This window comes from Somniosus microcephalus, chromosome 1, assembly GCF_052327205.1.
Source record: "Somniosus microcephalus isolate GS21.2 chromosome 1, FLI_Smic_1.0, whole genome shotgun sequence".
NCBI classification, from domain to species: Eukaryota; Metazoa; Chordata; class Chondrichthyes; order Squaliformes; family Somniosidae; genus Somniosus; species Somniosus microcephalus.
Genome location: NC_140987.1, coordinates 461,893,938 through 461,913,798, shown reverse-complemented (window position 1 = coordinate 461,913,798; position 19,861 = coordinate 461,893,938). Strand labels below are relative to the sequence as shown.

The 19,861-nt window shown below is 50.3% G+C and overlaps 1 protein-coding gene across 3 annotated transcripts in view; it reads left to right on the top strand.

Moving 5' to 3' along the window:
• The first annotated feature begins 1,227 nt into the window (after positions 1–1,227).
• The window catches only part of adgrg4a (adhesion G protein-coupled receptor G4a), a 207,733-nt gene continuing 189,099 nt past the window's right edge, over positions 1,228–19,861 (top strand). For all 3 annotated transcript variants that reach the window (XM_086002304.1, XM_086002303.1, XM_086002302.1), the window contains exons 1-4: positions 1,228–1,400; positions 3,942–4,042; positions 13,004–13,627; positions 16,695–16,739. In XM_086002304.1, coding sequence (XP_085858430.1) covers positions 3,943–4,042; positions 13,004–13,627; positions 16,695–16,739 — 769 coding nt within the window. In that variant the 5' untranslated portion in view covers positions 1,228–1,400; position 3,942. The remainder of the gene's footprint in view (positions 1,401–3,941; positions 4,043–13,003; positions 13,628–16,694; positions 16,740–19,861) is intronic.

Below are 19,861 nucleotides of genomic sequence, written 5' to 3'. Positions count from 1 at the left end.
GTACATTAGGACAGGTATGTACGAGTACATTAGGAATGGTATATACGGGTACATTAGGACAGGTATATACGGGTACATTAGGACAGGTATGTACGAGTACATTAGGAATGGTATATACGGGTACATTAGGACAGGTATATACGGGTACATTAGGACAGGCATGTACGAGTACATTAGGACAGGTATGTACGAGTACATTAGGAATGGTATATATGGGTACATTAGGACAGGTATGTACGGGTACATTAGGGCAGGTATGTACGGGTACATTAGGACAGGTATGTATGGGTACATTAGGACAGGTATTTACGGGTACATTAGGACAGGTATGTACGGGTACATTAGGACAGGTATATATGGGTACATTAGGGCAGGTATACACGGGTACATTAGGACAGGTATATACGGGTACATTAGGACAGGTATATACGGGTACATTAAGACAGGTATATATGGGTACATTAAGACAGGTATATACGGGTACATTAGGACAGGTATATATGGGTACATTAAGACAGGTATATACGGGTACATTAGGACAGGTATATACGGGTACATTAGGACAGGTATATACGGGTACATTAGGACAGGTATATACAGGTACATTAGGGTAGGTATATACGGGTACATTAGGACAGGTATATACGGGTACATTAGGGCAGGTATATACGGGTACATTAGGACAGGTATATATGGGTACATTAGGGCAGGTATATACGGGTACATTAGGACAGGTATATACGGGTACATTAGGACAGGTATATACGGGTACATTAGGACAGGTATATACGGGTACATTAGGACAGGTATATACGGGTACATTAGGAGAGGTATATACGGGTACATTAGGACAGGTATATACGGGTACATTAGGACAGGTATATACGGGTACATTAGGACAGGTATATACGGGTACATTAGGACAGGTATATATGGGTACATTAGGACAGGTATATACGGGTACATTAGGACAGGTATATATGGGTACATTAGGACAGGTATATGCGGGTATACAGAGTTATATGAAGACTAGGGCAGGCAGTTTAAGGGTGTGTCCTGGCTCGCAGCTCTGTCAACAGTAGAATGAGTGGGCGAGTGATAGCACGAGACAGTGAGCAATTGGATCACAAAGATCATGTCGGCTAAAGGAAGTGCTGTAAACTTTGTGAACTTTTACGATGCTGCAGGTTCGCTGTGCAGGGTGCCACAGCAGAACAAGTTAATCTGTAGAGAGATTGGAACTGCCCTGAGCTTCTCAACCGCAAACCTGGGAAATACAACATGGGCTTTCAGGAATGACTGAAATGTTCAGGATAACACAGCGGGGCTAAGATTCAACCCCTTGGGATCCTACCTTTATTCCTTGAGTGCAACCAATACTTTCCAACTGCCAGTGACAGGTGAGTGATTCAGAGAATAGTGAAGCTGACAGACTAGAAATGGCAGTGAGCGATATTAGTACTCTAACCCTAATGCAGTACAAGAATGGCGACTCGTTCACGTAGTATTCCGCTGTCCAATGGTTTAATGGAGGCGTCAACCTCTCCAGCATCTCTATTTATTGTCTAAATTTAATGGAGGGAACTCATTTGTTTTAAATAGGTTATTTATTTATTCATTTATTTATTTTCAGCTGTGGTTCAGCGGGCAGCTCTCTCGCCTCTGAGTCTGAATGTTGTGGGGTCAACTCCCACTCCAGAGACTTGAGCACAAAATCCAGGCTGACACTCCCAGTGCAGTACTGAGGGAGCACTGCACTGTCGGAGGGGCAGTACTGAGGGAGCGCCGCACTGTCGGAGGGGCAGTACTGAGGGAGTGTCGCACTGTCGGAGGGGCAGTACTGAGGGAGTGCTGCACTGTCGGAGGGTCAGTACTGAGGGGGCGCTGCACTGTCGGAAGGGCAATACTGAGGGAGCGTCGCACTGTCGGAGGGTCAGTACTGAGGGAGTGCTGCACTGTCGGGATGGCAGTACTGCGGGAGCGCCGCACTGTTGGAGGGTCAGTACTGAGGGGGCGCTGCACTGTCGGGAGGGCAGTACTGAGGGAGCGCTGCACTGTCGGAGGATCAATATTGTGGGAGCATTGCACTGTCAGAGGGTCAGTACTGAGGGAGCGCCGCATTGTCGGAGGGGCAGTACTGAGGGAGTGCTGCACTGTCGGAGGGTCAGTACTGAGGGAGTGCCACACTGTCGGAGGGGCAGTACTGAGGGAGCACTGCACTGTCGGGAGGGCAGAACTGAGGGACTGCTGCACTGTCAAAGGGGCAGTACTGAGGGATTGCTGCACTGTCAGCGAGGCAGTACTGAGGGAGCGCCGCATTGTCGGAGGGGCAGTACTGAGGGAGTGCTGCACTGTCGGAGGGTCAGTACTGAGGGAGCGCCGCATTGTCGGAGGGGCAGTACTGAGGGAGCACTGCACTGTCGGGAGGGCAGAACTGAGGCACCGCTGCACTGTCAAAGTGGCAGTACTGAGGGATTGCTGCACTGTCAGCGGGGCAGTACTGAGGGAGCGCTGCACTGTCGGAGGGCAGTCCTGAGGGAACGCAGCACTGTAGGAGGGGCAGTACTGAGGGAGTGCTGCACTGTCAGAGGGGCTGTACTGAGGGGGCGCCGCACTGTCGGAGGGGCAGTACTGAGGGAGCACCGCACTGTCGGAGGGGCAGTACTGATGGAGCGCCGCACTGTCGGAGGGGCAGTACTGAGGGAGCGCTGCACTGTCAGCTGGGCAGTACAGAGGGAGTGCTGCACTGTCGGATGGGCAGTACTGAGGGAGCGCCGCACTGTCGGAGGGTCAGTACTGAGGGAGCGCTGCACTGTCGGAGGGGCAGTACTGAGGGATTGCTGCACTGTCAGTGGGGCAGTACTGAGGGAGCGCTGCAATGTCGGAGGGCAGTCCTGAGGGAGTGCTGCACTGTCGGAGGGTCAGTACTGAGAGAGCGCCGCACTGTTGGGAGTGGAAGTTTCCTACATTACAACAGTGACTACACTTCAAAAAGTACTTCATTGGCTGTAAAGCAGAGTTACACTACACAGCAGTGCGAACTTTCTGGGACATTCTACAGCAGGATTTTCAGAGCATGCGGTCCCTGGTTAATCCCGCCTGAAACCTATTGAATACAGCCGCACCACCTCTTAAAGTAACAGCACAGAAATGAGGTGCAAATTAAAATCAGTAAAAAGCAGACTTCATTATGCTAGATAAAAGCTGTGTTGCGAAACCCTGGCTGCAGTGTTGGTGCGTGGGAATGTTGGCAGGGTTCAGGGAAGAGTTTTGCTTTGAGACAGTCTGCTGTCCTTTTATAAAATTCACTCCCAGTGACCGACAAGTTGCTCACTGAGATCAACATTTCATCCTAAAGCGCGAGTGAAACAAGGGATTTTACTCACGAGGTGATTAAAATAATAAAAGGATATGATTGGGTAGATCGAGAGAAACTATTTCCTCTGGTGGGGGGAGTCCAGAACAAGGGGGCAGAACCTTCAAATTAGAGCCAGGCCATTCAGGGGTGATGTCAGGAAGCACATCTTCACACAAAGGGCGGTGGAAATCTGGGACACTCCCCGCCAAACGCTGTGGATGGTGGGGGTCAATTGGAGCTTTAAGGCTGAGATCGATAGTTTTGTTGGGTAAGGGTATCGAGTGATATGGAGCGAAGGCGGCTAAATGGGGTTCGGATCAGTCATGATATAATTGAAAGGCGGGACAGGCTTGAGGGGCTGAATGGCCTCCTCCTGTTCCTATCAATGGGTGAACAGGTAATTTACGAGCTTTGCTCAGCAAGAGGCCACATCGGGTATCCCCCCACGTATCCAATCACTGGGAGAGATTGTCCAGGTCCCGGACTGGCGAAGCTCCGCACCCTGTGCTGTGAATTCATAAAGTTACTCTGAAGAAGTCGAGCAACATTCTCTGTCGTTTACAATCTGCCACTTTCTTTTCAGGATGATTTTCGGTGAACCATTGGGAATTTTTAATCTCCGTCGGGCATTCCGTTGGTGTTTAATCCTTGGGATTCTCACCTTAATCTTCTCTTATCAAGCAGGTAACAATTGTTAATTCATTTCAAATGGAAAGAAAGAAAGAATTTCTTTGTTATAAGGATACAAACTTCAAGCCGTTTTAAGTTACAGTTTGGGGCAGTTTATGTGATGACTTGCTATTCGAGCCAGTCACTGATCTCGTGGAGGTCGGTAGGATATATTGGGAGAGCTGTCCCACAGACTAGTCAAGCAACAGCCTGACATAGTCATACTCACGGAATCATACCTTTCAGCCAATGTCCCAAACTCCTCCATCACCATCCCTGGGTAGGTCCTGTCCCACCGGCAGGACAGACCCACCAGGGGTGGTGGCACAGTGGTATACAGTCGGGAGTGAATGGCCCTGGGAGTCCTCAACATTGACTCAGGACCCCATGAAGTCTCATGGCTTCAGGTCAAACACGGGCAAGGAAACCTCCTGCTGATTACCACCTACCGCCCTCCCTCAGCTGATGAATCAGTACTCCTCCATGTTGAACACCACTTGGAAGAAGCACTGAGAGTAGCAAGGGCACAGAATGTACTCTGGGTGGGGGACTTCAATGTCCATCACCAAGAGTGGCTCGGTAGCACCACTACTGACTGAGCTGGCCGAGTCCTGAAGGACATAACTGCCAGACTGGGCCTGCGACAGGTGGTGATTGAACCAACACAAGGGAAAAACCTACTTGACCTCATCCTCACCAATCTATCTGTCCATGACAGTATTGGTAGCAGTGACCACCACACAATCATTGTGGAGACAAAGTCCTGTCTTCACACTGAGAACACCCTCCATCGTGTTGTGTGGCACTACCACCGTGCTAAATGGGAAAGATTCAGAACAGATCTAGCAGCTCAAAACTGGGCATCCATGAGGCGCTGTGGGCCATCAGCAGCAACAGAATTGTATTCCACCACAGACTGTAGCCTCATGGCCCAGCATATCCCTCACTCTACCATTACCATCAAGCCAGGGAACCAAGCCTGGTTCAATGAGGAGTTTAGAAGAGCATGCCAGGAGCAGCACCAGACGTACCTAGAAATGAGGTGCCAACCTGGGGAAGCTGCAACACAGGACTACATGCATGCTAAACAGCGAAAGCAGCATGCTATAGACAGGGCTAAGCGATCCCACAATCAACGGATCAGATCAAAGCTCTGCAGTCCTGCCACATCCAGTCGTGAATGGTGGTGGACCATTAAACAACTAACGGGAGGAGGCGGCCCCATGAATATCCCCAACCTCAATGATGGTGGAGCCCAGCACGTGAGTGCAAAAGACAAGGCTGAAGCGTTTGCAACCATCTTCAGCCAGAAGTGCCGAGTGGACGATCCATATCGGCCTACTCCCGAGGTCCCCACCATCACAGAAGCCAGTCTTCAGCCAATTCGATTCACTCCACGTGATATCAAGAAACAGCTGAGCGCACTAGATACAGTAAAGGCTATGGGCCCCGACAACATCCCGGCAATCGTGCTGAAGACTTGTGCTCCAGAACTAGCTGCGCCTCTAGCCAAGCTGTTCCAGTACAGCTACAACACTGGCATCTATCCTACAATGTGGAAAACTGCCCAGGTATGTCCTGTCCACAAAAAGCAGGACAAATCAAATCCGGCCAATTACCGCCCCATCAGTCTATTCTCAATCATCAGCAAAGTGATGGAAGGTGTCATCGACAGTGCTATCAAACGGCACTTACTCACCAATAACCTGCTCACTGATGCCCAGTTTGGGTTCCACCAGGACCACTCGGCTCCCGACCTCATTACAGCCTTGGTCCAAACATGGACAAAGGAGCTGAATTCCAGAGTGAGGTGAGAGTGACAGCCCTAGACATCAAGGCAGCATTTGACCGAGTCTGGCATCAAGGAGCTCTAGTAAAACTGAAGTCAATGGGAATCGGGGGGAAAACGCTCCACTGGCTGGAGTCATACCTAGCACAAAGGAAGATGGTTGTGGTGGTTGGAGGTCAATGATCACAGCCCCAGGACATCGCTGCAGGAGTTCCTCAGGGCAGTGACCTAGACCCAGCCATCTTCAGCTGCTTCATCAATGACCTTCCCTCCAACATAAGGTCAGAAATGGGGATGTTCGCTGATGACTGCACAGTGTTCAGTGCCATTCACAACTCCTCAGATAATGAAGCAGTCCGTGCCCGCATGCAACAAGACCTGGATGACGTTCAGGCTTGGGCTGATAAGTGGCAGGTAACATTTGCCTCACAGAAGTGCCAGGAAATGACTATCTCCAACAAGTGAGAGTCTAACCACCTCCCCTTGACATTCAACCACATTACTATCGCTGAATCCCCCACCATCAATATCCTGGGGGTCACCATTGACCAGAAACTTAACTGCACCAGCCACATGTGGCAACAAGAGCAGGTCAGAGGCTAGGTATTCTGTGGCGAGTGTCTCGTCTCCTGACTCCCCAAAGCCTTTCCACCATCTACAAGGCACAAGTAAGGAGTGTGATGGAATACTCTCCATTTGCCTGGATGAGTGCAGCTCCAACTACACTTGAGAAGCTCGACATCGTCCAGGACAAAGCAGCCCGCTTGATTGGCACCCCATCCACCACCCTCCCTCCACCACTGGCGTACCCCACCGACACCTGGGAATCCCTGGCCCAAGACCGCACAAAGTGAAGGAGAAGCATCCGGGAAGGCGCCGAACACCTCGAGTCTCTTTGCCGGGAGCAAGCGGAAGCCAAGCGCAGGCAGCGCAAGGAGCGCACGTCAACCCAAGCGCCCCACCCACCCGCCCCTTCAACCACCGTCTGCCCCACCTGTGACAGAGACTGTAGGTCCCGCGTTGGACTCATCAGTCACCTGAGGACCCATTTTGAGTGTGGAAGCAAGTCATCCTCGGTTCCGAGGGACTGCTTATGAAGAAGAAGACCGTGGCTGCAGTGTGTACCATCTACAAGATGCACTGCAGCAACTCGCCAAGGCTTCTTCGGCAGCACCTCCCAAACCCGCGACCCCTTCCACCTAGAAGGACAAGGGCAGCAGGCGCATGGGAACACCAGCACCTCCAAGTTCTTGTTTACAAGATGGAAAGACTTACATTTCTATAGCACCTTTCACATCCTCTGGCCGTAAAAAAGCGCTTTACAGCCAATGAAGCACTTTTTGGAGTGTAGTCACTGCTGTAATGTGGGAAACGCGGCAGCCAATTTGCACACAGCAAGATCCCTCAAACAGCAATGTGATAATGATCAGATAATCTGTTTTTAGTGATGTTGATTGAGGGATAAATATTGGCCCAGGACACCGGGGAGAACTCCCCCTTGCCCTTCTTCCAATAGTAGCCATGGGATCTTTGACATCCACCTGAGAGGGCAGACGGGGCCTCAGTTTAACATCTCAAGGCCTAGAAATTCAGTAAGGCGCTGCAAGCTTTGCGCCCAGTTGCCGCCTAAAGAGGGTTTCTGCGCCAGTATAAGAGGTTGCGCTGATATTGAGATCGGCGGTAATGGCGGCGGTAGCCGGTAGCGCTGCGCCGGCACCGATGACGTCATCGGTGTGCGCAGTGCCCCGGTTCCGCCCCGCTTCCGGCCCAAACCCCATATTTAGTTGCGGCCGCCTCTTCTGCAGCGGCCGCAAACAGCGATTGAAAAACGGGGCCGTACTGCTGCGCTACTGGGGCGCTTTAAGGTGGAGGTGCGGCCGGCCGCTTTTTCGGCGGCTGCCTGCCCGCACCTCCTTCCCCAGCCTCCTCCACCCCCCCCCCCGCGGCATTGCCGGCTGCTTTCCGCGAGCCCGGCACTTCTGCTTGGTGCCGGGCTCATTTGCCGGCACAATCCAGCGGCGATCTCGCTGTTGCAGGCACCTCCCCCTTAAGAGGAGGAGGCCTGCAGTACCGCAGCCTGCCGCTCCGCAGCGGGTGGCGCTGCGGCACCTAGCGCGCTGATATTCAGTTTCAGCGCCCCAAGCGGGGGCGCAGAAACCCTTGAATAGTGGCCGCCTTCGAGTTGGGGCGCTGAAACTGAATTTCCGGCGGGCGCAAGTGGCTCCGCGCGCAGCGCTAACTTTTGGGTGTTAGCCTGCTGGCGGGCCTTAACTGAATTTCTAGGCCCAGGTGTTCTGGGCGCCCATTCACAAGCCCGCCTCAAAACTGCACCAGTTGGGCCAGGGTGTTTAAGGGGTGACCGAGGTTTCTCTTCCCTCCCCCTTCCTCTCCCTTTCCCCCCAACTCTTTCTCCAAAGCTTCTGTATCCTTTTTACAATACAGAGACCGGGGAGAACTCCCCTGCTCGGCAAAATAGTGCCATGGGATATTTCTTGTCCACCTGAGAGGGCAGACGGGGCTTCGGTTAAATGTCTCATCCAAAAGATGGCGCCATCGACAGTGCAGCGCTTCCTCAGTATTGCCCCTCCGACAGGGCAGCGCTCCCTCAGTACTGCCTCTCCGACAGTGCAGTGCTCCCTCAGTACTGCCCCTCCGACAGTGCAGTGCTCCCTCAGTACTGCCCCTCCGACAGTGCGGCATTCCCTCAGTACTGCCCCTCCGACAGTGCAGCACTCCCTCAATACTGCCCCTCCGACAGTGCGGCGCTCCCTCAATACTGCCCCTCCGACAGTGCGGCGCTCCCTCAATACTGCCCCTCCGACAGTGCGGCGCTCCCTCAGTACTGCCCCTCCGACAGTGCGGCGCTCCCTCAGTACTGCCCCCTGACAGTGCAGCGCTCCCTCAGTACTGCCCCTCCGACAGTGCGGCGCTCCCTCAATACTGCCCCTCCGACAGTGCGGCGCTCCCTCACTACTGCCCCTCCGACAGTGCAGCGCTCCCTCAATACTGCCCCTCCGACAGTGCGGCAGTCCCTCAATACTGCCCCTCCGACAATGCGGCATTCCCTCAATACTGCCCCTCCGACAGTGCGGCGCTCCCTCAGTACTGCCCCTCCGACAGTGCGGCGCTCCCTCAGTACTGCCCCCTGACAGTGCAGCGCTCCCTCAGTACTGCCCCTCCGACAGTGCGGCGCTCCCTCAGTACTGCCCCACCGACAGTGCAGCACTCCCTCAGTACTGCCCCTCCGACAGTGCGGCGCTCCCTCAGTACTGCCCCCTGACAGTGCAGCGCTCCCTCAGTACTGCCCCTCCGACAGTGCGGCGCTCCCTCAGTACTGCCCCACCGACAGTGCAGCACTCCCTCAGTACTGCCCCACCGACAGTGCAGCACTCCCTCAGTACTGTACTGGAGTGTCGGCCTGGATTTTGCGCTCAAATCCCTGGAGTGGGGCTTGAACCCACGGCCTTCTGACTCAGAGGAGAGAGTGCCACACACTGAGCCATGGCTGACACTCAATATTGCCTCGAATTTTCCTCCCACCACTCACTGCAATCGACAAGTGAAGTTTATCTGTCTGATTACTTCGGATACACGGCCCAGAAACAGGCCATTCGGCCCAACCAGTCCATGCCAGTGTTTATGCTCCACTCGAGCCTCCTCCTGCCTTTCCTCATCTAACTCTATCAGCGTAACCCTCTATTCCCTTCTCCCTCATGTGTTTGTCCAGCCTCCCCTTAAATCCATCGATACTATTCACCTCAACCACTCCCTGTGGGAGCGAGTTCCACATTCTCACCACTCTCTGGGTAAAGAAGTTTCTCCTGAATTCCCTATTGGATTTCTTGGTGACTATCTTATATTGATGGTCTCTAGTTATGCTCTTCCCCACAAGTGGAAACATTCTCTCTGTATCCACTTTATCAAAATCCTTTCATTATTTTAAATACCTCTATTAGGTCACCCCTCAGCCGCCTTTTTTTATGCAAAAAGGGACCCAGCCTGTTCATCCTTTCCCGATGTGTACACCCTCGCATTTCTGGTATCAGCCTTGTAAATCTTCTCTGCACCCTCTCCAGTGTCTCTATATCCTTTTTATAATATTGCGACCAGAACTGCACGCAGTACTCCAGGTGTGGTCTAACCAAGGTTCGATACAGGTTTAGTAAAACTTCCCTACTTTTCAATTCTATCCCTCTGGAAATAAACCCTAGTGCCTGGTTTGAATTTTTTATGGCCTTGTCAACCTGTGTCGCTACTTTTAGTGATTTGTGTATTTGTACTCCGAGATCCCTTTGTTCCTCTACTCCATCCAGACTCCCACCCTCCAAGTAATTAGTGAGCTCCACATTCTTACTACCAAAATGTAATACCTCACATTTATCTGTGTTGAGTTTCATTTGCCAATTATATGCCCATTCTGCAAGTTTATTAATGTAGAATCATAGAATAGAATCATAGAATGGTTACAGCACGGAAGGAGGCCATTCGGCCAGTCGAGCCCATGCCGGCTCTCTACAAGAGCACTTCAGCGAGTCCCACTCCCCCGTCCTTTCCCCGTAGCCCTGCAAATTTCTTTCCTTCAGGTACTTATCCAACTCCCTTTTGAAAGCCACGATTGAATCTGCCTCCACCACCCTTTCAGGCAGTGAATTCCAGATCCTAACCACTCGCTGCGTAAAAAAGTTTTCCCTCCTGTCGCCTTTGGTTCTTCTGCCAATCACCTTAAATTTGTGTCCTCTGGTTCTCGACCCTTCCGCCAATGGGAACAGTTTCTCTCTCTCTGCTCGGTCCAGATCCCTCATAATTTTGAACACCTCTATCAAATCTCCTCTCAATCTTCTCTGCTCCAAGGAGAACAACCCCAGCTTCTCCAGTCCATCCACATAACTGAAGTCCCTCATTCCTGGAACCATTCTTGTAAATCTCCTCTGCACCCTCTCTAAGGCCTTCACATCCTTCCTAAAGTGCAGTGCCCAGAATTGGACACAATACTCCAGTTCAGGCCGAACCAGTGTTTTATACAGGTTCATCATAACTTCCTTGCTTTTGTACTCTATACATCTATTCATCAAGCCCTGAATCCCGTAAGCTTTTTTAACTGAATTATGATCACTACCACCAATATGCTCTCCCACTGATACCCTTTCCACCTGCCCAGCTTCATTCCCTAAAACTAGGTCCAGAACCGCCCCCTCTCTTGTTGGGCTTGCTACGTACTGGCTAATAGTTTCCGCTAGGTAAAGGGTCCCATCCCGGTTCAGGTGGAGCCTGTCCCATCGGTATAGCTCCTTTCTGACCCAATACTGGTGCCAGTGCCCCATGAAAAGGAACCCCTTTCCCCACACCAGCTCTTTAGCCACGTGTTAATTCTGCTGATCTGACTGTTTCTTTGCCAATTTGCACGTGGCTCAGGGGGATTATTACCCTCGAGGTCTTGCTTTTTAATTTAGCTCCTAACTCCTGATACTCCTTCAGTAGGACCTCCTCCCTGTTCCTACCTATGTCATTTGTTCGATATGGGCCACAACAACTGGATCTAACCCCTCCCTTTCCATAGAATCTTACAGCACATAAGCAGGCCATTCGGCCCATCGTGCCTGTGCCGGCTCTTTGAACGAGCTCTCCAATTAGTCCCACTCCCTGCTCTTTCCCCAGAGCCCTGAAAATTTCCCCTTCAAGTATTTCTCCAATTCCCTTTTGAAAGTTACTATTGAATCTGCTTCCATCGCCCTTTCAGGCAGCGCGTTCCAGATCAGAACAACTCGCTGCGTAAAAGAACTTCTCCTCACCTCCCTGCCTTTTTTGCCAATCACCTTCAATCTGTGTCCTCTGGTTACTGACCCTCCTGCCACTGGAAACAGTTTCTGCTTCTTGACTCGATCAAAACCTCTCATGATTTTGAACACCTCGATTAAATCTCCTCTTAACCTCTCTAAGGAGAACAACCCCAGCTTCTCCAGTCTCTCCACGTAACTCAACCCTGCTACTCGTCCAGTCAATCTCCTCTGCACCCTCTCCAAGGACTTGACATTCTTCCTAAAGTGTGGTGCCCAGAATTGGCCACAATACTCCAGCTGGAGCTAGAGCTAGTCTGGGCTATAGCCACCCAGATAAGCTGCCCTGGGCCAACGCCATATCCTGGGATCTTCCTCCTCTGGTGCGGGGTTTGTACCCTGGCAGGGTCATGCATTGGGCAGGAGGGGGGCCCTGAACAAGTGCAGATGCAGACCTGAGAGGCGCGAAGAGTGTGCTGTGGAGTAAGGAAGAGTTGCTAAAGACACACTCGGGCTGCCCCCATCTGGACTGAGGAAAATCCCAGTACTGCGACCCAGTGCCAGCCTTTTTTTGGAGGGGAGGCGGGTGCTTCTGCAATTCTTCTTCTTAGGCAGTCCCTCGGAACCGAGGATGACTTGCTTCCACATTAAAAATGAGTTCGCAGGTGACTGATGAGTCCAATGCGGGACCTACAGTCTCTGTCACAGGTGGGGCAGACGGTGGTTGAAGGGGCGGGTGGGTGGGGTGCTGGGGTTGACGTGCGCTCCTTGCGCTGCCTGCGCTTGGCTTCCGCTTGCTCCCGGCGAAGAGACTCGAGGTGTTCGGCGCCTTCCCGGATGCTTCTCCTCCACTTTGTGCGGTCTTGAGCCAGGGAATCCCCGGTGTCGATGGGGATGTTACACTTTTTCTGCAATTGGGGTGCCCCAGGAACAGATGCAGCGGAAAGGTTTTTTATTCGAGATTGAATATTGATTATGATGCAAAGTCCAGCTCCGAACTGGGAGACCATTCATTCCAATCGCTGCCATGTCAATGAGTTAGAGTGTTTGAAGCCGGTTAGTGTGATGCAGTGCTAAGAAGTCTGAAGACTTCACTCCACCATTGACGGCCGTGCCTTCAGCTGCCTGGGCCCTAAGCTCTGGAATTCCCTCCCTAAACCTCTCCGCCTCTCTCTCCTCAATGAACCCACCTCTTTGACCAGGCTTTCAAGTCACCTGCCCTAATATCTCCTCCTTTGGCTCAGTGCCGATTGTCTGACGCTCCTGTGAAGCCCTGGGCTGTTTTACTACATTAAAGGCGCTATATAAATGCAAGTGGCCATTGTTAGTGTAACTATTTAAACACTTCCATGCCTCTGCAAAGTTACACGTCGTTTCATGCTTGTAAATTTTTGTGATTTCCTTTTTTTGCAGCGAGTATTCCTATGAAAGGACAGAAGGCGACTTTTAATGTGAGCACTAAGCTCGGGACCCTATGTGAAGGTGTCCACATGCCCCCACTGACCCAGCTGACGGTGTGTATTGACATTCATCACACCCACACTACTCTCCGTAAGTGGGCAGCATTCACCTATCAAACTGCAGCATCTGGAAGTAAACAAGAGCTGGGAATTGGCATGGAGAATTTTAATCTGACGGTGTGGTTCTCTGGTACAACCTGTGAGACCCAAGTCATTGTGCCATTAAATGTCTGGTGCACGGTATGTTTCACCTGGAGCAACTCTTCCAACGCACTCGCTGTGTATCTCAATGGGTCGAAGAAAAAGACTTACAATATACCAGCCAGCACAGTTAAGCCTGGTGGATCCTTATTCCTGGGAAAATACCAGCTATCGAAAGCAAACACTTCTAAGACTGAGTTTGACATAACCTGGAATTTTTTAGGAGAGTTGTACTACTTCAGGGTGTGGGACCACGTGAAAAGTTCTCAGGAGCTTTCTAAGTTGGATTGTTCGGATGGGAATATTATCAGCTGGTCAAAAAAGTATTTGAATTTCACAAGAAAAACACTGGAAAACGATTCCACGCTTCGTTGCGGTAGGTTATACAGCGAAATAACACGGCAGGGTCTTTCAGGCAGATCTGTCTGCTGAGAAGCAGAGAGGTGGGCTGATTCAGGGAGGGAATTCTAGAGAATAGGGCTGAGGCGGATAGACAGGAGCAGCCCCGAGGCAAATCCTGGTCTATGGTACAGGAGGAAGAGGAGACTGGGGAAGGGGAAGAGCCAAGACGGCCTGGGAAAGAATGAGTTCCAGTTGGAAATGGTGCTGCACTCTTGATTTCAACACCATGAAATTGCAGGGAGGATGGAGAGCCGGTTGGAAGGACCTTGTCGGAAGGAAGGGTGGAAGTTTGGAGAAGACTGGCCGCAATAGAATTAATAAAAGAGAGAGATGAGAAAGCCTACGATGGAGAGAATCAGACTAGATGTGAGAGTGGGATCTATCAGATAACTGTGCAAGAGAGAGGGACCTCCCCAGACATGGGCACAGTGCAGCAATCACTATCCGTCAGCACTGGGCTTACGATCACACACAAGCAGCGCTTAAACCATGACATGCTCGATTAATGATTAACTCTCACAAAGCAGATATCATTCGAGTGCTCATTGTAAATAATTCACAATTGTTGGGCAAGAACCAACTTAAACTGAATTGATTGTGTAACATAATTGAGTTATTCTTAGATTCCCTGAACAAAGCATGTTTCACTTTGGATCAAGGATGCAAACTTTAAGCAGTTTTATGTTACAGTTCAGGGCAGTTTATGTCCCGACAGCGAATGAGAAAACCAGCTCCCTGACTTGCTATTCGAGTTACTCACTAATCTCCTGGAGGCCTGTAGGATGAGTGTGGACTGGGCGGGCGAGGAGGAGGGGGGAGGGGGGGTGGGTGGGGGAGTTGTATTTTCAAGTTATAATGAAGGACTTGCATTTCTACAGTGTCTTTCATGACCTCATGACGTTTCAAAGCGCTTTACAGCCAATGAAGTACTTTTTGAAGTGTAGTCACTGTAGTAATGTAGGAAACGCAGCAACCAATTTGTGCTGAGTAAGCTCCCACAAACAGCAATGTGATAAATAACCAGATAATCTGTTTTAATGATGCTGATTGAGGGATAAATATTGGCTAGGACACCGGCGGAGAAGTCCCCTGCTCTTCTTCGACATAGTGCCATGGGATAGTTTACGTCCACCTGAGAGAGCAGATGGAGCCTCGGTTTAACGTCTCATCCGAAAGACGGCACCTCTGACAGTGCAGCACTCCCTCAGTACGGCCCCTTTGACAGTGCAACGCTCCCTCAGTACTGCCCCTCCGACAGTGCAGCGCTCCCTCAGTACTGCCCCTCCGACAGTGCAGCGCTCCCTCAGTACTGCCCCTCCGACAGTGCAGCGCTCCCTCAGTATTGCCCCTTCGACAGTGCAGCGCTCCCTCAATACAGCCCCTTCGACAGTGCAGTGCTCCCTCAGTACTGCCCCTCTGACAGTGCGATGCTCCGTTAGTACTGCCCCTCCGACAGTGCAGTGCTCCCTCAGTACTGCCCCTCCAACAGTGCGGCGCTCCCTTAGTACTAAGCCTCTGACAGTGCGGCGCTCCCTTAGTACTGAGCCTCTGACAGTGCAGCGCTCCCTCAGTACTAACCCTCCAACAGTGCAGTGCTCCCTCAGTACTGACCCTACGACAGCGCAGCGCTCCCTCAGTACTGACCCTCCGACAGTGCAGTGCTCCCTCAGTACTGCCCCACTGACAGTGCAGTGCTCCCTCAGTACTGCCCCTCCAACAGTGCAGTGCTCCCTCAGTACTGCCCCTCCGACAGTGCGGCGCTCCCTCAGTACTGCCCCTTCGAAAGTGCAGCGCTCCCTCAGTACCGCCCCTCTGACAGTGCAGTGCTCCCTCAGTACTGCCCCTCCGACAGTGCAGCGCTCCCTCAGTACTGCCCCTCCGACAGTACGGCGCTCCCTCAGTATTGCCCCACCGACAGTGCGGCACTCCCTCAGTACTGCCCCTCCGACAGTGCAGCGCTCCCTCAGTACTGCCCCTCCGACAGTGCAGCGCTCCCTCAGTACCTCCCCTCCGACAGTGCAGCGCTCCCTCATTACTGCCCCTCCGACAGTGCAGTGCTCCCTCAGTACTGCCCCTCCGACAGTGCAGCGCTCCCTCAGTATTGCCCCACCGACAGTGCGGCGCTCCCTCAGTACTGCCCCTCCGACAGTGCGGCGCTCCCTCAGTACTGCCCCTCCGACAGTGCGGCGCTCCCTCAGTACTGCCCCTCCGACAGTGCAGCGCTCCCTCAGTACCGTCCCTCCAACAGTGCAGTGCTCCCTCAGTACTGCCCCTCCGACAGTGCAGCGCTCCCTCAGTACTGAGCTTCTGACAGTGCAGCGCTCCCTCAGTACTGCCCCTCCGACAGTGCGGCGCTCCCTCAGTATTGCCCCACCGACAGTGCGGCGCTCCCTCAGTACTGCCCCTCCGACAGTGCAGCGCTCCCTCAGTACTGCCCCTCCGACAGTGCGGCGCTCCCTTAGTACTGAGCTTCTGACAGTGCAGCGCTCCCTCAGTACTGCCCCTCCGACAGTGCGGCGCTCCCTCAGTACTGCCCCTCCGACAGTGCAGCGCTCCCTCAGTACTGCCCCTCCGACAGTGCGGCGCTCCCTTAGTACTGAGCTTCTGACAGTGCAGCGCTCCCTCAGTACTGCCCCTCCGACAGTGCGGCGCTCCCTCAGTACTGCACTGGGAGTGTCAGTCTGGGTAATACGCTCAATGCTCTGGAGTGGGACTTGAACCCATGACCATCTGACCCAAGGAAGGAGTTCTCCCCAGTGTCCTGGCCAATATTTATTCCTCAACCAACATCACTAAAATAAATTAACCTGTCATCGCTGTTTGTGGGATCTTGCTGTGTAGAAATCGTCTGCCATTTTTCTTACATTACAACAGTGACTACACTTTAAAAGCACTTTATTGTCTGTGAAATGCTTTGGGACATCCTGAGAATATGGAAGGCACTATATAAATGCCACACCTTTCCTTCGAACAAAATTTGTTCCTTTGATTACGTCCCAATCATTGTGTGTCATTTCATGTTTTCTTTTATCTCTCTTTAGCTCCATCAGTTGCATCAAGTACTGCGAACCCTGCCACTCCCACAGGTAAACACAGCTTCACACTGCCCCTATTTAGCGGGAACTGAACATTGCTTTGATTTATCCTTTGTGGTGATAGAGAGCTTGTATAGTGGTTGTCTCTTACTCTTGTATAACTGTGTTCTGGCTTTACTGTGATATATCGCATCGTGACCACCTCCAGTGCAAAGTGAAGGAAACCACTTCAGGCTATAGGAGTTGAATCATTGTGGGGATGTTGGTTCTCCTGTGATTTATAGTATCCAATAATAGACTTTCATCTTTACTTTTGAATGAATCTATTTATCTAAAATCTAGCGGTCTCTGCTGGTGCCCAATACGAGTGAACTCCTAACTTAAGCAAAATAACAGTAATGAAGAAAATAATGGGACTAAAGAGAGACAAATCCCCAGGACCAGATGGTTTCCATCCCAGGGTTTTAAAGGAAGGAGGTGAGCACACTGCAGGTGCCCGAACTATAATCTTCCAAAGTTCTCTCGATTCAGGAATTGGAATATTGCACATGTCACTTCGCTATTTAAGAATGGTGAGGGGGGGATGTAATGATATCAGCAAATAGTGATGTTATTTGCCTGTTCGATTATGATGCCTTAATAGCATGATTGCAGGTATTGATTACTTATGCCTGACCAGCAGAGGTCATGTGACCGAGAGAAGCAAGGCAGAGAGTTTTACTTTCAGTTTGATTCTAGATGCATCACAGCATAGTTTGTTCTGTAAAGGCTGTTAAAAAGAGTTGAATAGACTTTAGATTGAAACAACTTTCTCTTTCATAAATGAGTCGTTATTGAACCCACAAAGAAATCAATACATGGTGTCAGAAGTAGCTGAAAGAGAGGAAGAGAAAAAAAAACTGAAGTTAAATCAGCTCTCCACATATTAGCAAGCCAAAAGAGAACATCGTTGCTTACCATTAGAGAATAGCTAACGAAGTGAAAGAATGGAAGGTTTACACCCACCGGCGATGCTTCAATTGACAGGTAATGTGGCTGAAAATTGGAAGAGATTCAAACAACGTGTAGGGTTGTATTTATCAGCAATCGGAGCTGACGATAAAAGTAATAAAAAGAAATCGTCACTGTTTTTACATGTCGTGGGTGATGAAGCGCTGGAGGTGTATAATAACTTCACATTCGCTGCTGATGGAGACAAAATGAAGCTAGATAAAATAATGGAACAGTTTGAGGCCTACTGCATACCTAAACGCAACGTGACCTTTGAGAGGCACAAATTTTTCACACGTGTACAGAAAATCGGCGAGACTATTGATCAGTATGTGACTGAACTGAGAAACCGAAGCAAATCGTGTGAATTTGGGGGACTGACAGACTCGCTGATAAAAGACAGACTGGTGTGTGGTATTCCAGATAATGGTCTAAGGGAAAGACTGCTAAGAGAGCAAGATCTAGACCTGGGAAAAGCCATAGCACTGTGTAGGGCTACAGAGACTGTGAAGTTGCAGGCAAAGGAGCTGTTCAGTGACAGTAGCTGCAACGTGGATGCAGTGAGAAAGAACGGATACAAACCGTTTAACAAAGAGAGCGCCAATGTGAAAAAAGAGACGTGGCCAGCAAACGAAAATGAAAGGGACAATCGGAAGTCATGTAGTCGATGCGGTACACAGCATCCACCAAGAAAGTGTCCAGCATATGGTAAAACATGCAATAGATGCAACAAAAACAACCATTATGCCCGTTGCTGTAAGAACCAAGTGCAACAAAGCAAGGTCCATACAGTAGATGAAAGCGAGATAGAGGAATTCAATGTAGATGTTTTGTCTGAAAACAAAGAAGAAAGAGACTGGATGTTGACACTAAAAGTGAATGACATACACATTCCATTTAAATTGGATACTGGAGCACAAGTTAATGTGATATCAGAGACCGATTTTAAGAGAATTAGACCCAGACCAAAGTTACATGGAATACAAGTGAAAGTGACCGGATACTCAGGTACTGATATACCAGTGAAAGGAAAATGCATTGTCAAAGTAACACACAAGGACAGAGAGCACACGCTAGCATTAATCGTGGTGCCAAAGGATGTGCAAGCCATACTAGGTTTAAAAGCCTGTGAGAGACTGAACTTGGTAAAGAGAGTCCTCGTTGTGGAAAGTGAAAGAGAGACAGTCTATGATGAACTGAATGTTGCGTACACACCGGGTAAGCTGATGTATACAGCAGACACGTTGTCCAGAGCTGTTGACCCAGGAGAGCCCGCAAACACAGTGAAAAGAGTGAAGTACAAGGCAAAAGACAGTGGAACTGACTTCTACCAAAGCATGCTTGTATACTGCACAACGCCGCTCGAGTGTGGTATGTCACCAGCCCACCTCCTGATGGGACGTCGGCTAAGGTCAAACCTACCCATCCCGGAGAACCTCCTGAAAACAAAAGAGGGGGAGAAAGTGAGGAAGTTCAAAGAACAACAGAAAGAAAAGCAAAAGTATTACTATGACAGAGGAACACAAAACCTACCTGAACTCCACACTGGTGACCAAGTAGGGTTGAAAGACAAAACAAACACATGGACACAGAAGGGAACTGTCCTGAGTGAAGTTCAACCAAGATCATACACCATTCAGACAGATGAGGGTGCTGTTCTGAGAAGAAATCGTCGAGATCTTCTCATGGGACCAGCCACAGCAGGTCAAGAGACTGATACTGTTGAACAACCTGATCACACAGCTGAGAACACATCATCTGAGGCAACAACTCAGATTCAAGGACAATCAATCAGAAAATCCTCAAGACACATGAAGCCTCCTGAGAGACTCATTGAGCAAATTTAAGGACTATTGTTATAGAAGGAAGTAATGTTATCTTATTCTTTCTTCAAGTTCTAGTGTATTGACATATTTCATGTGAACACACAAAGCAAGGTTAAAAAACCTTGATCATGATAATGATAATGTAAGTTCATTAAGTGTTACAGTTAAAATGCAGATTAATACAAAGAAAACATGTTGTTAGTTAAAAGTAAAATACTTTTGTTTTAAGAAAGGGAGATGTAATGATATCAGCAAATAGTGATGTTATTTGCCTGTTCGATTATGATGCCTTAATAGCATGATTGCAGGTATTGATTACTTATGCCTGACCAGCAGAGGTCATGTGACCGAGAGAAG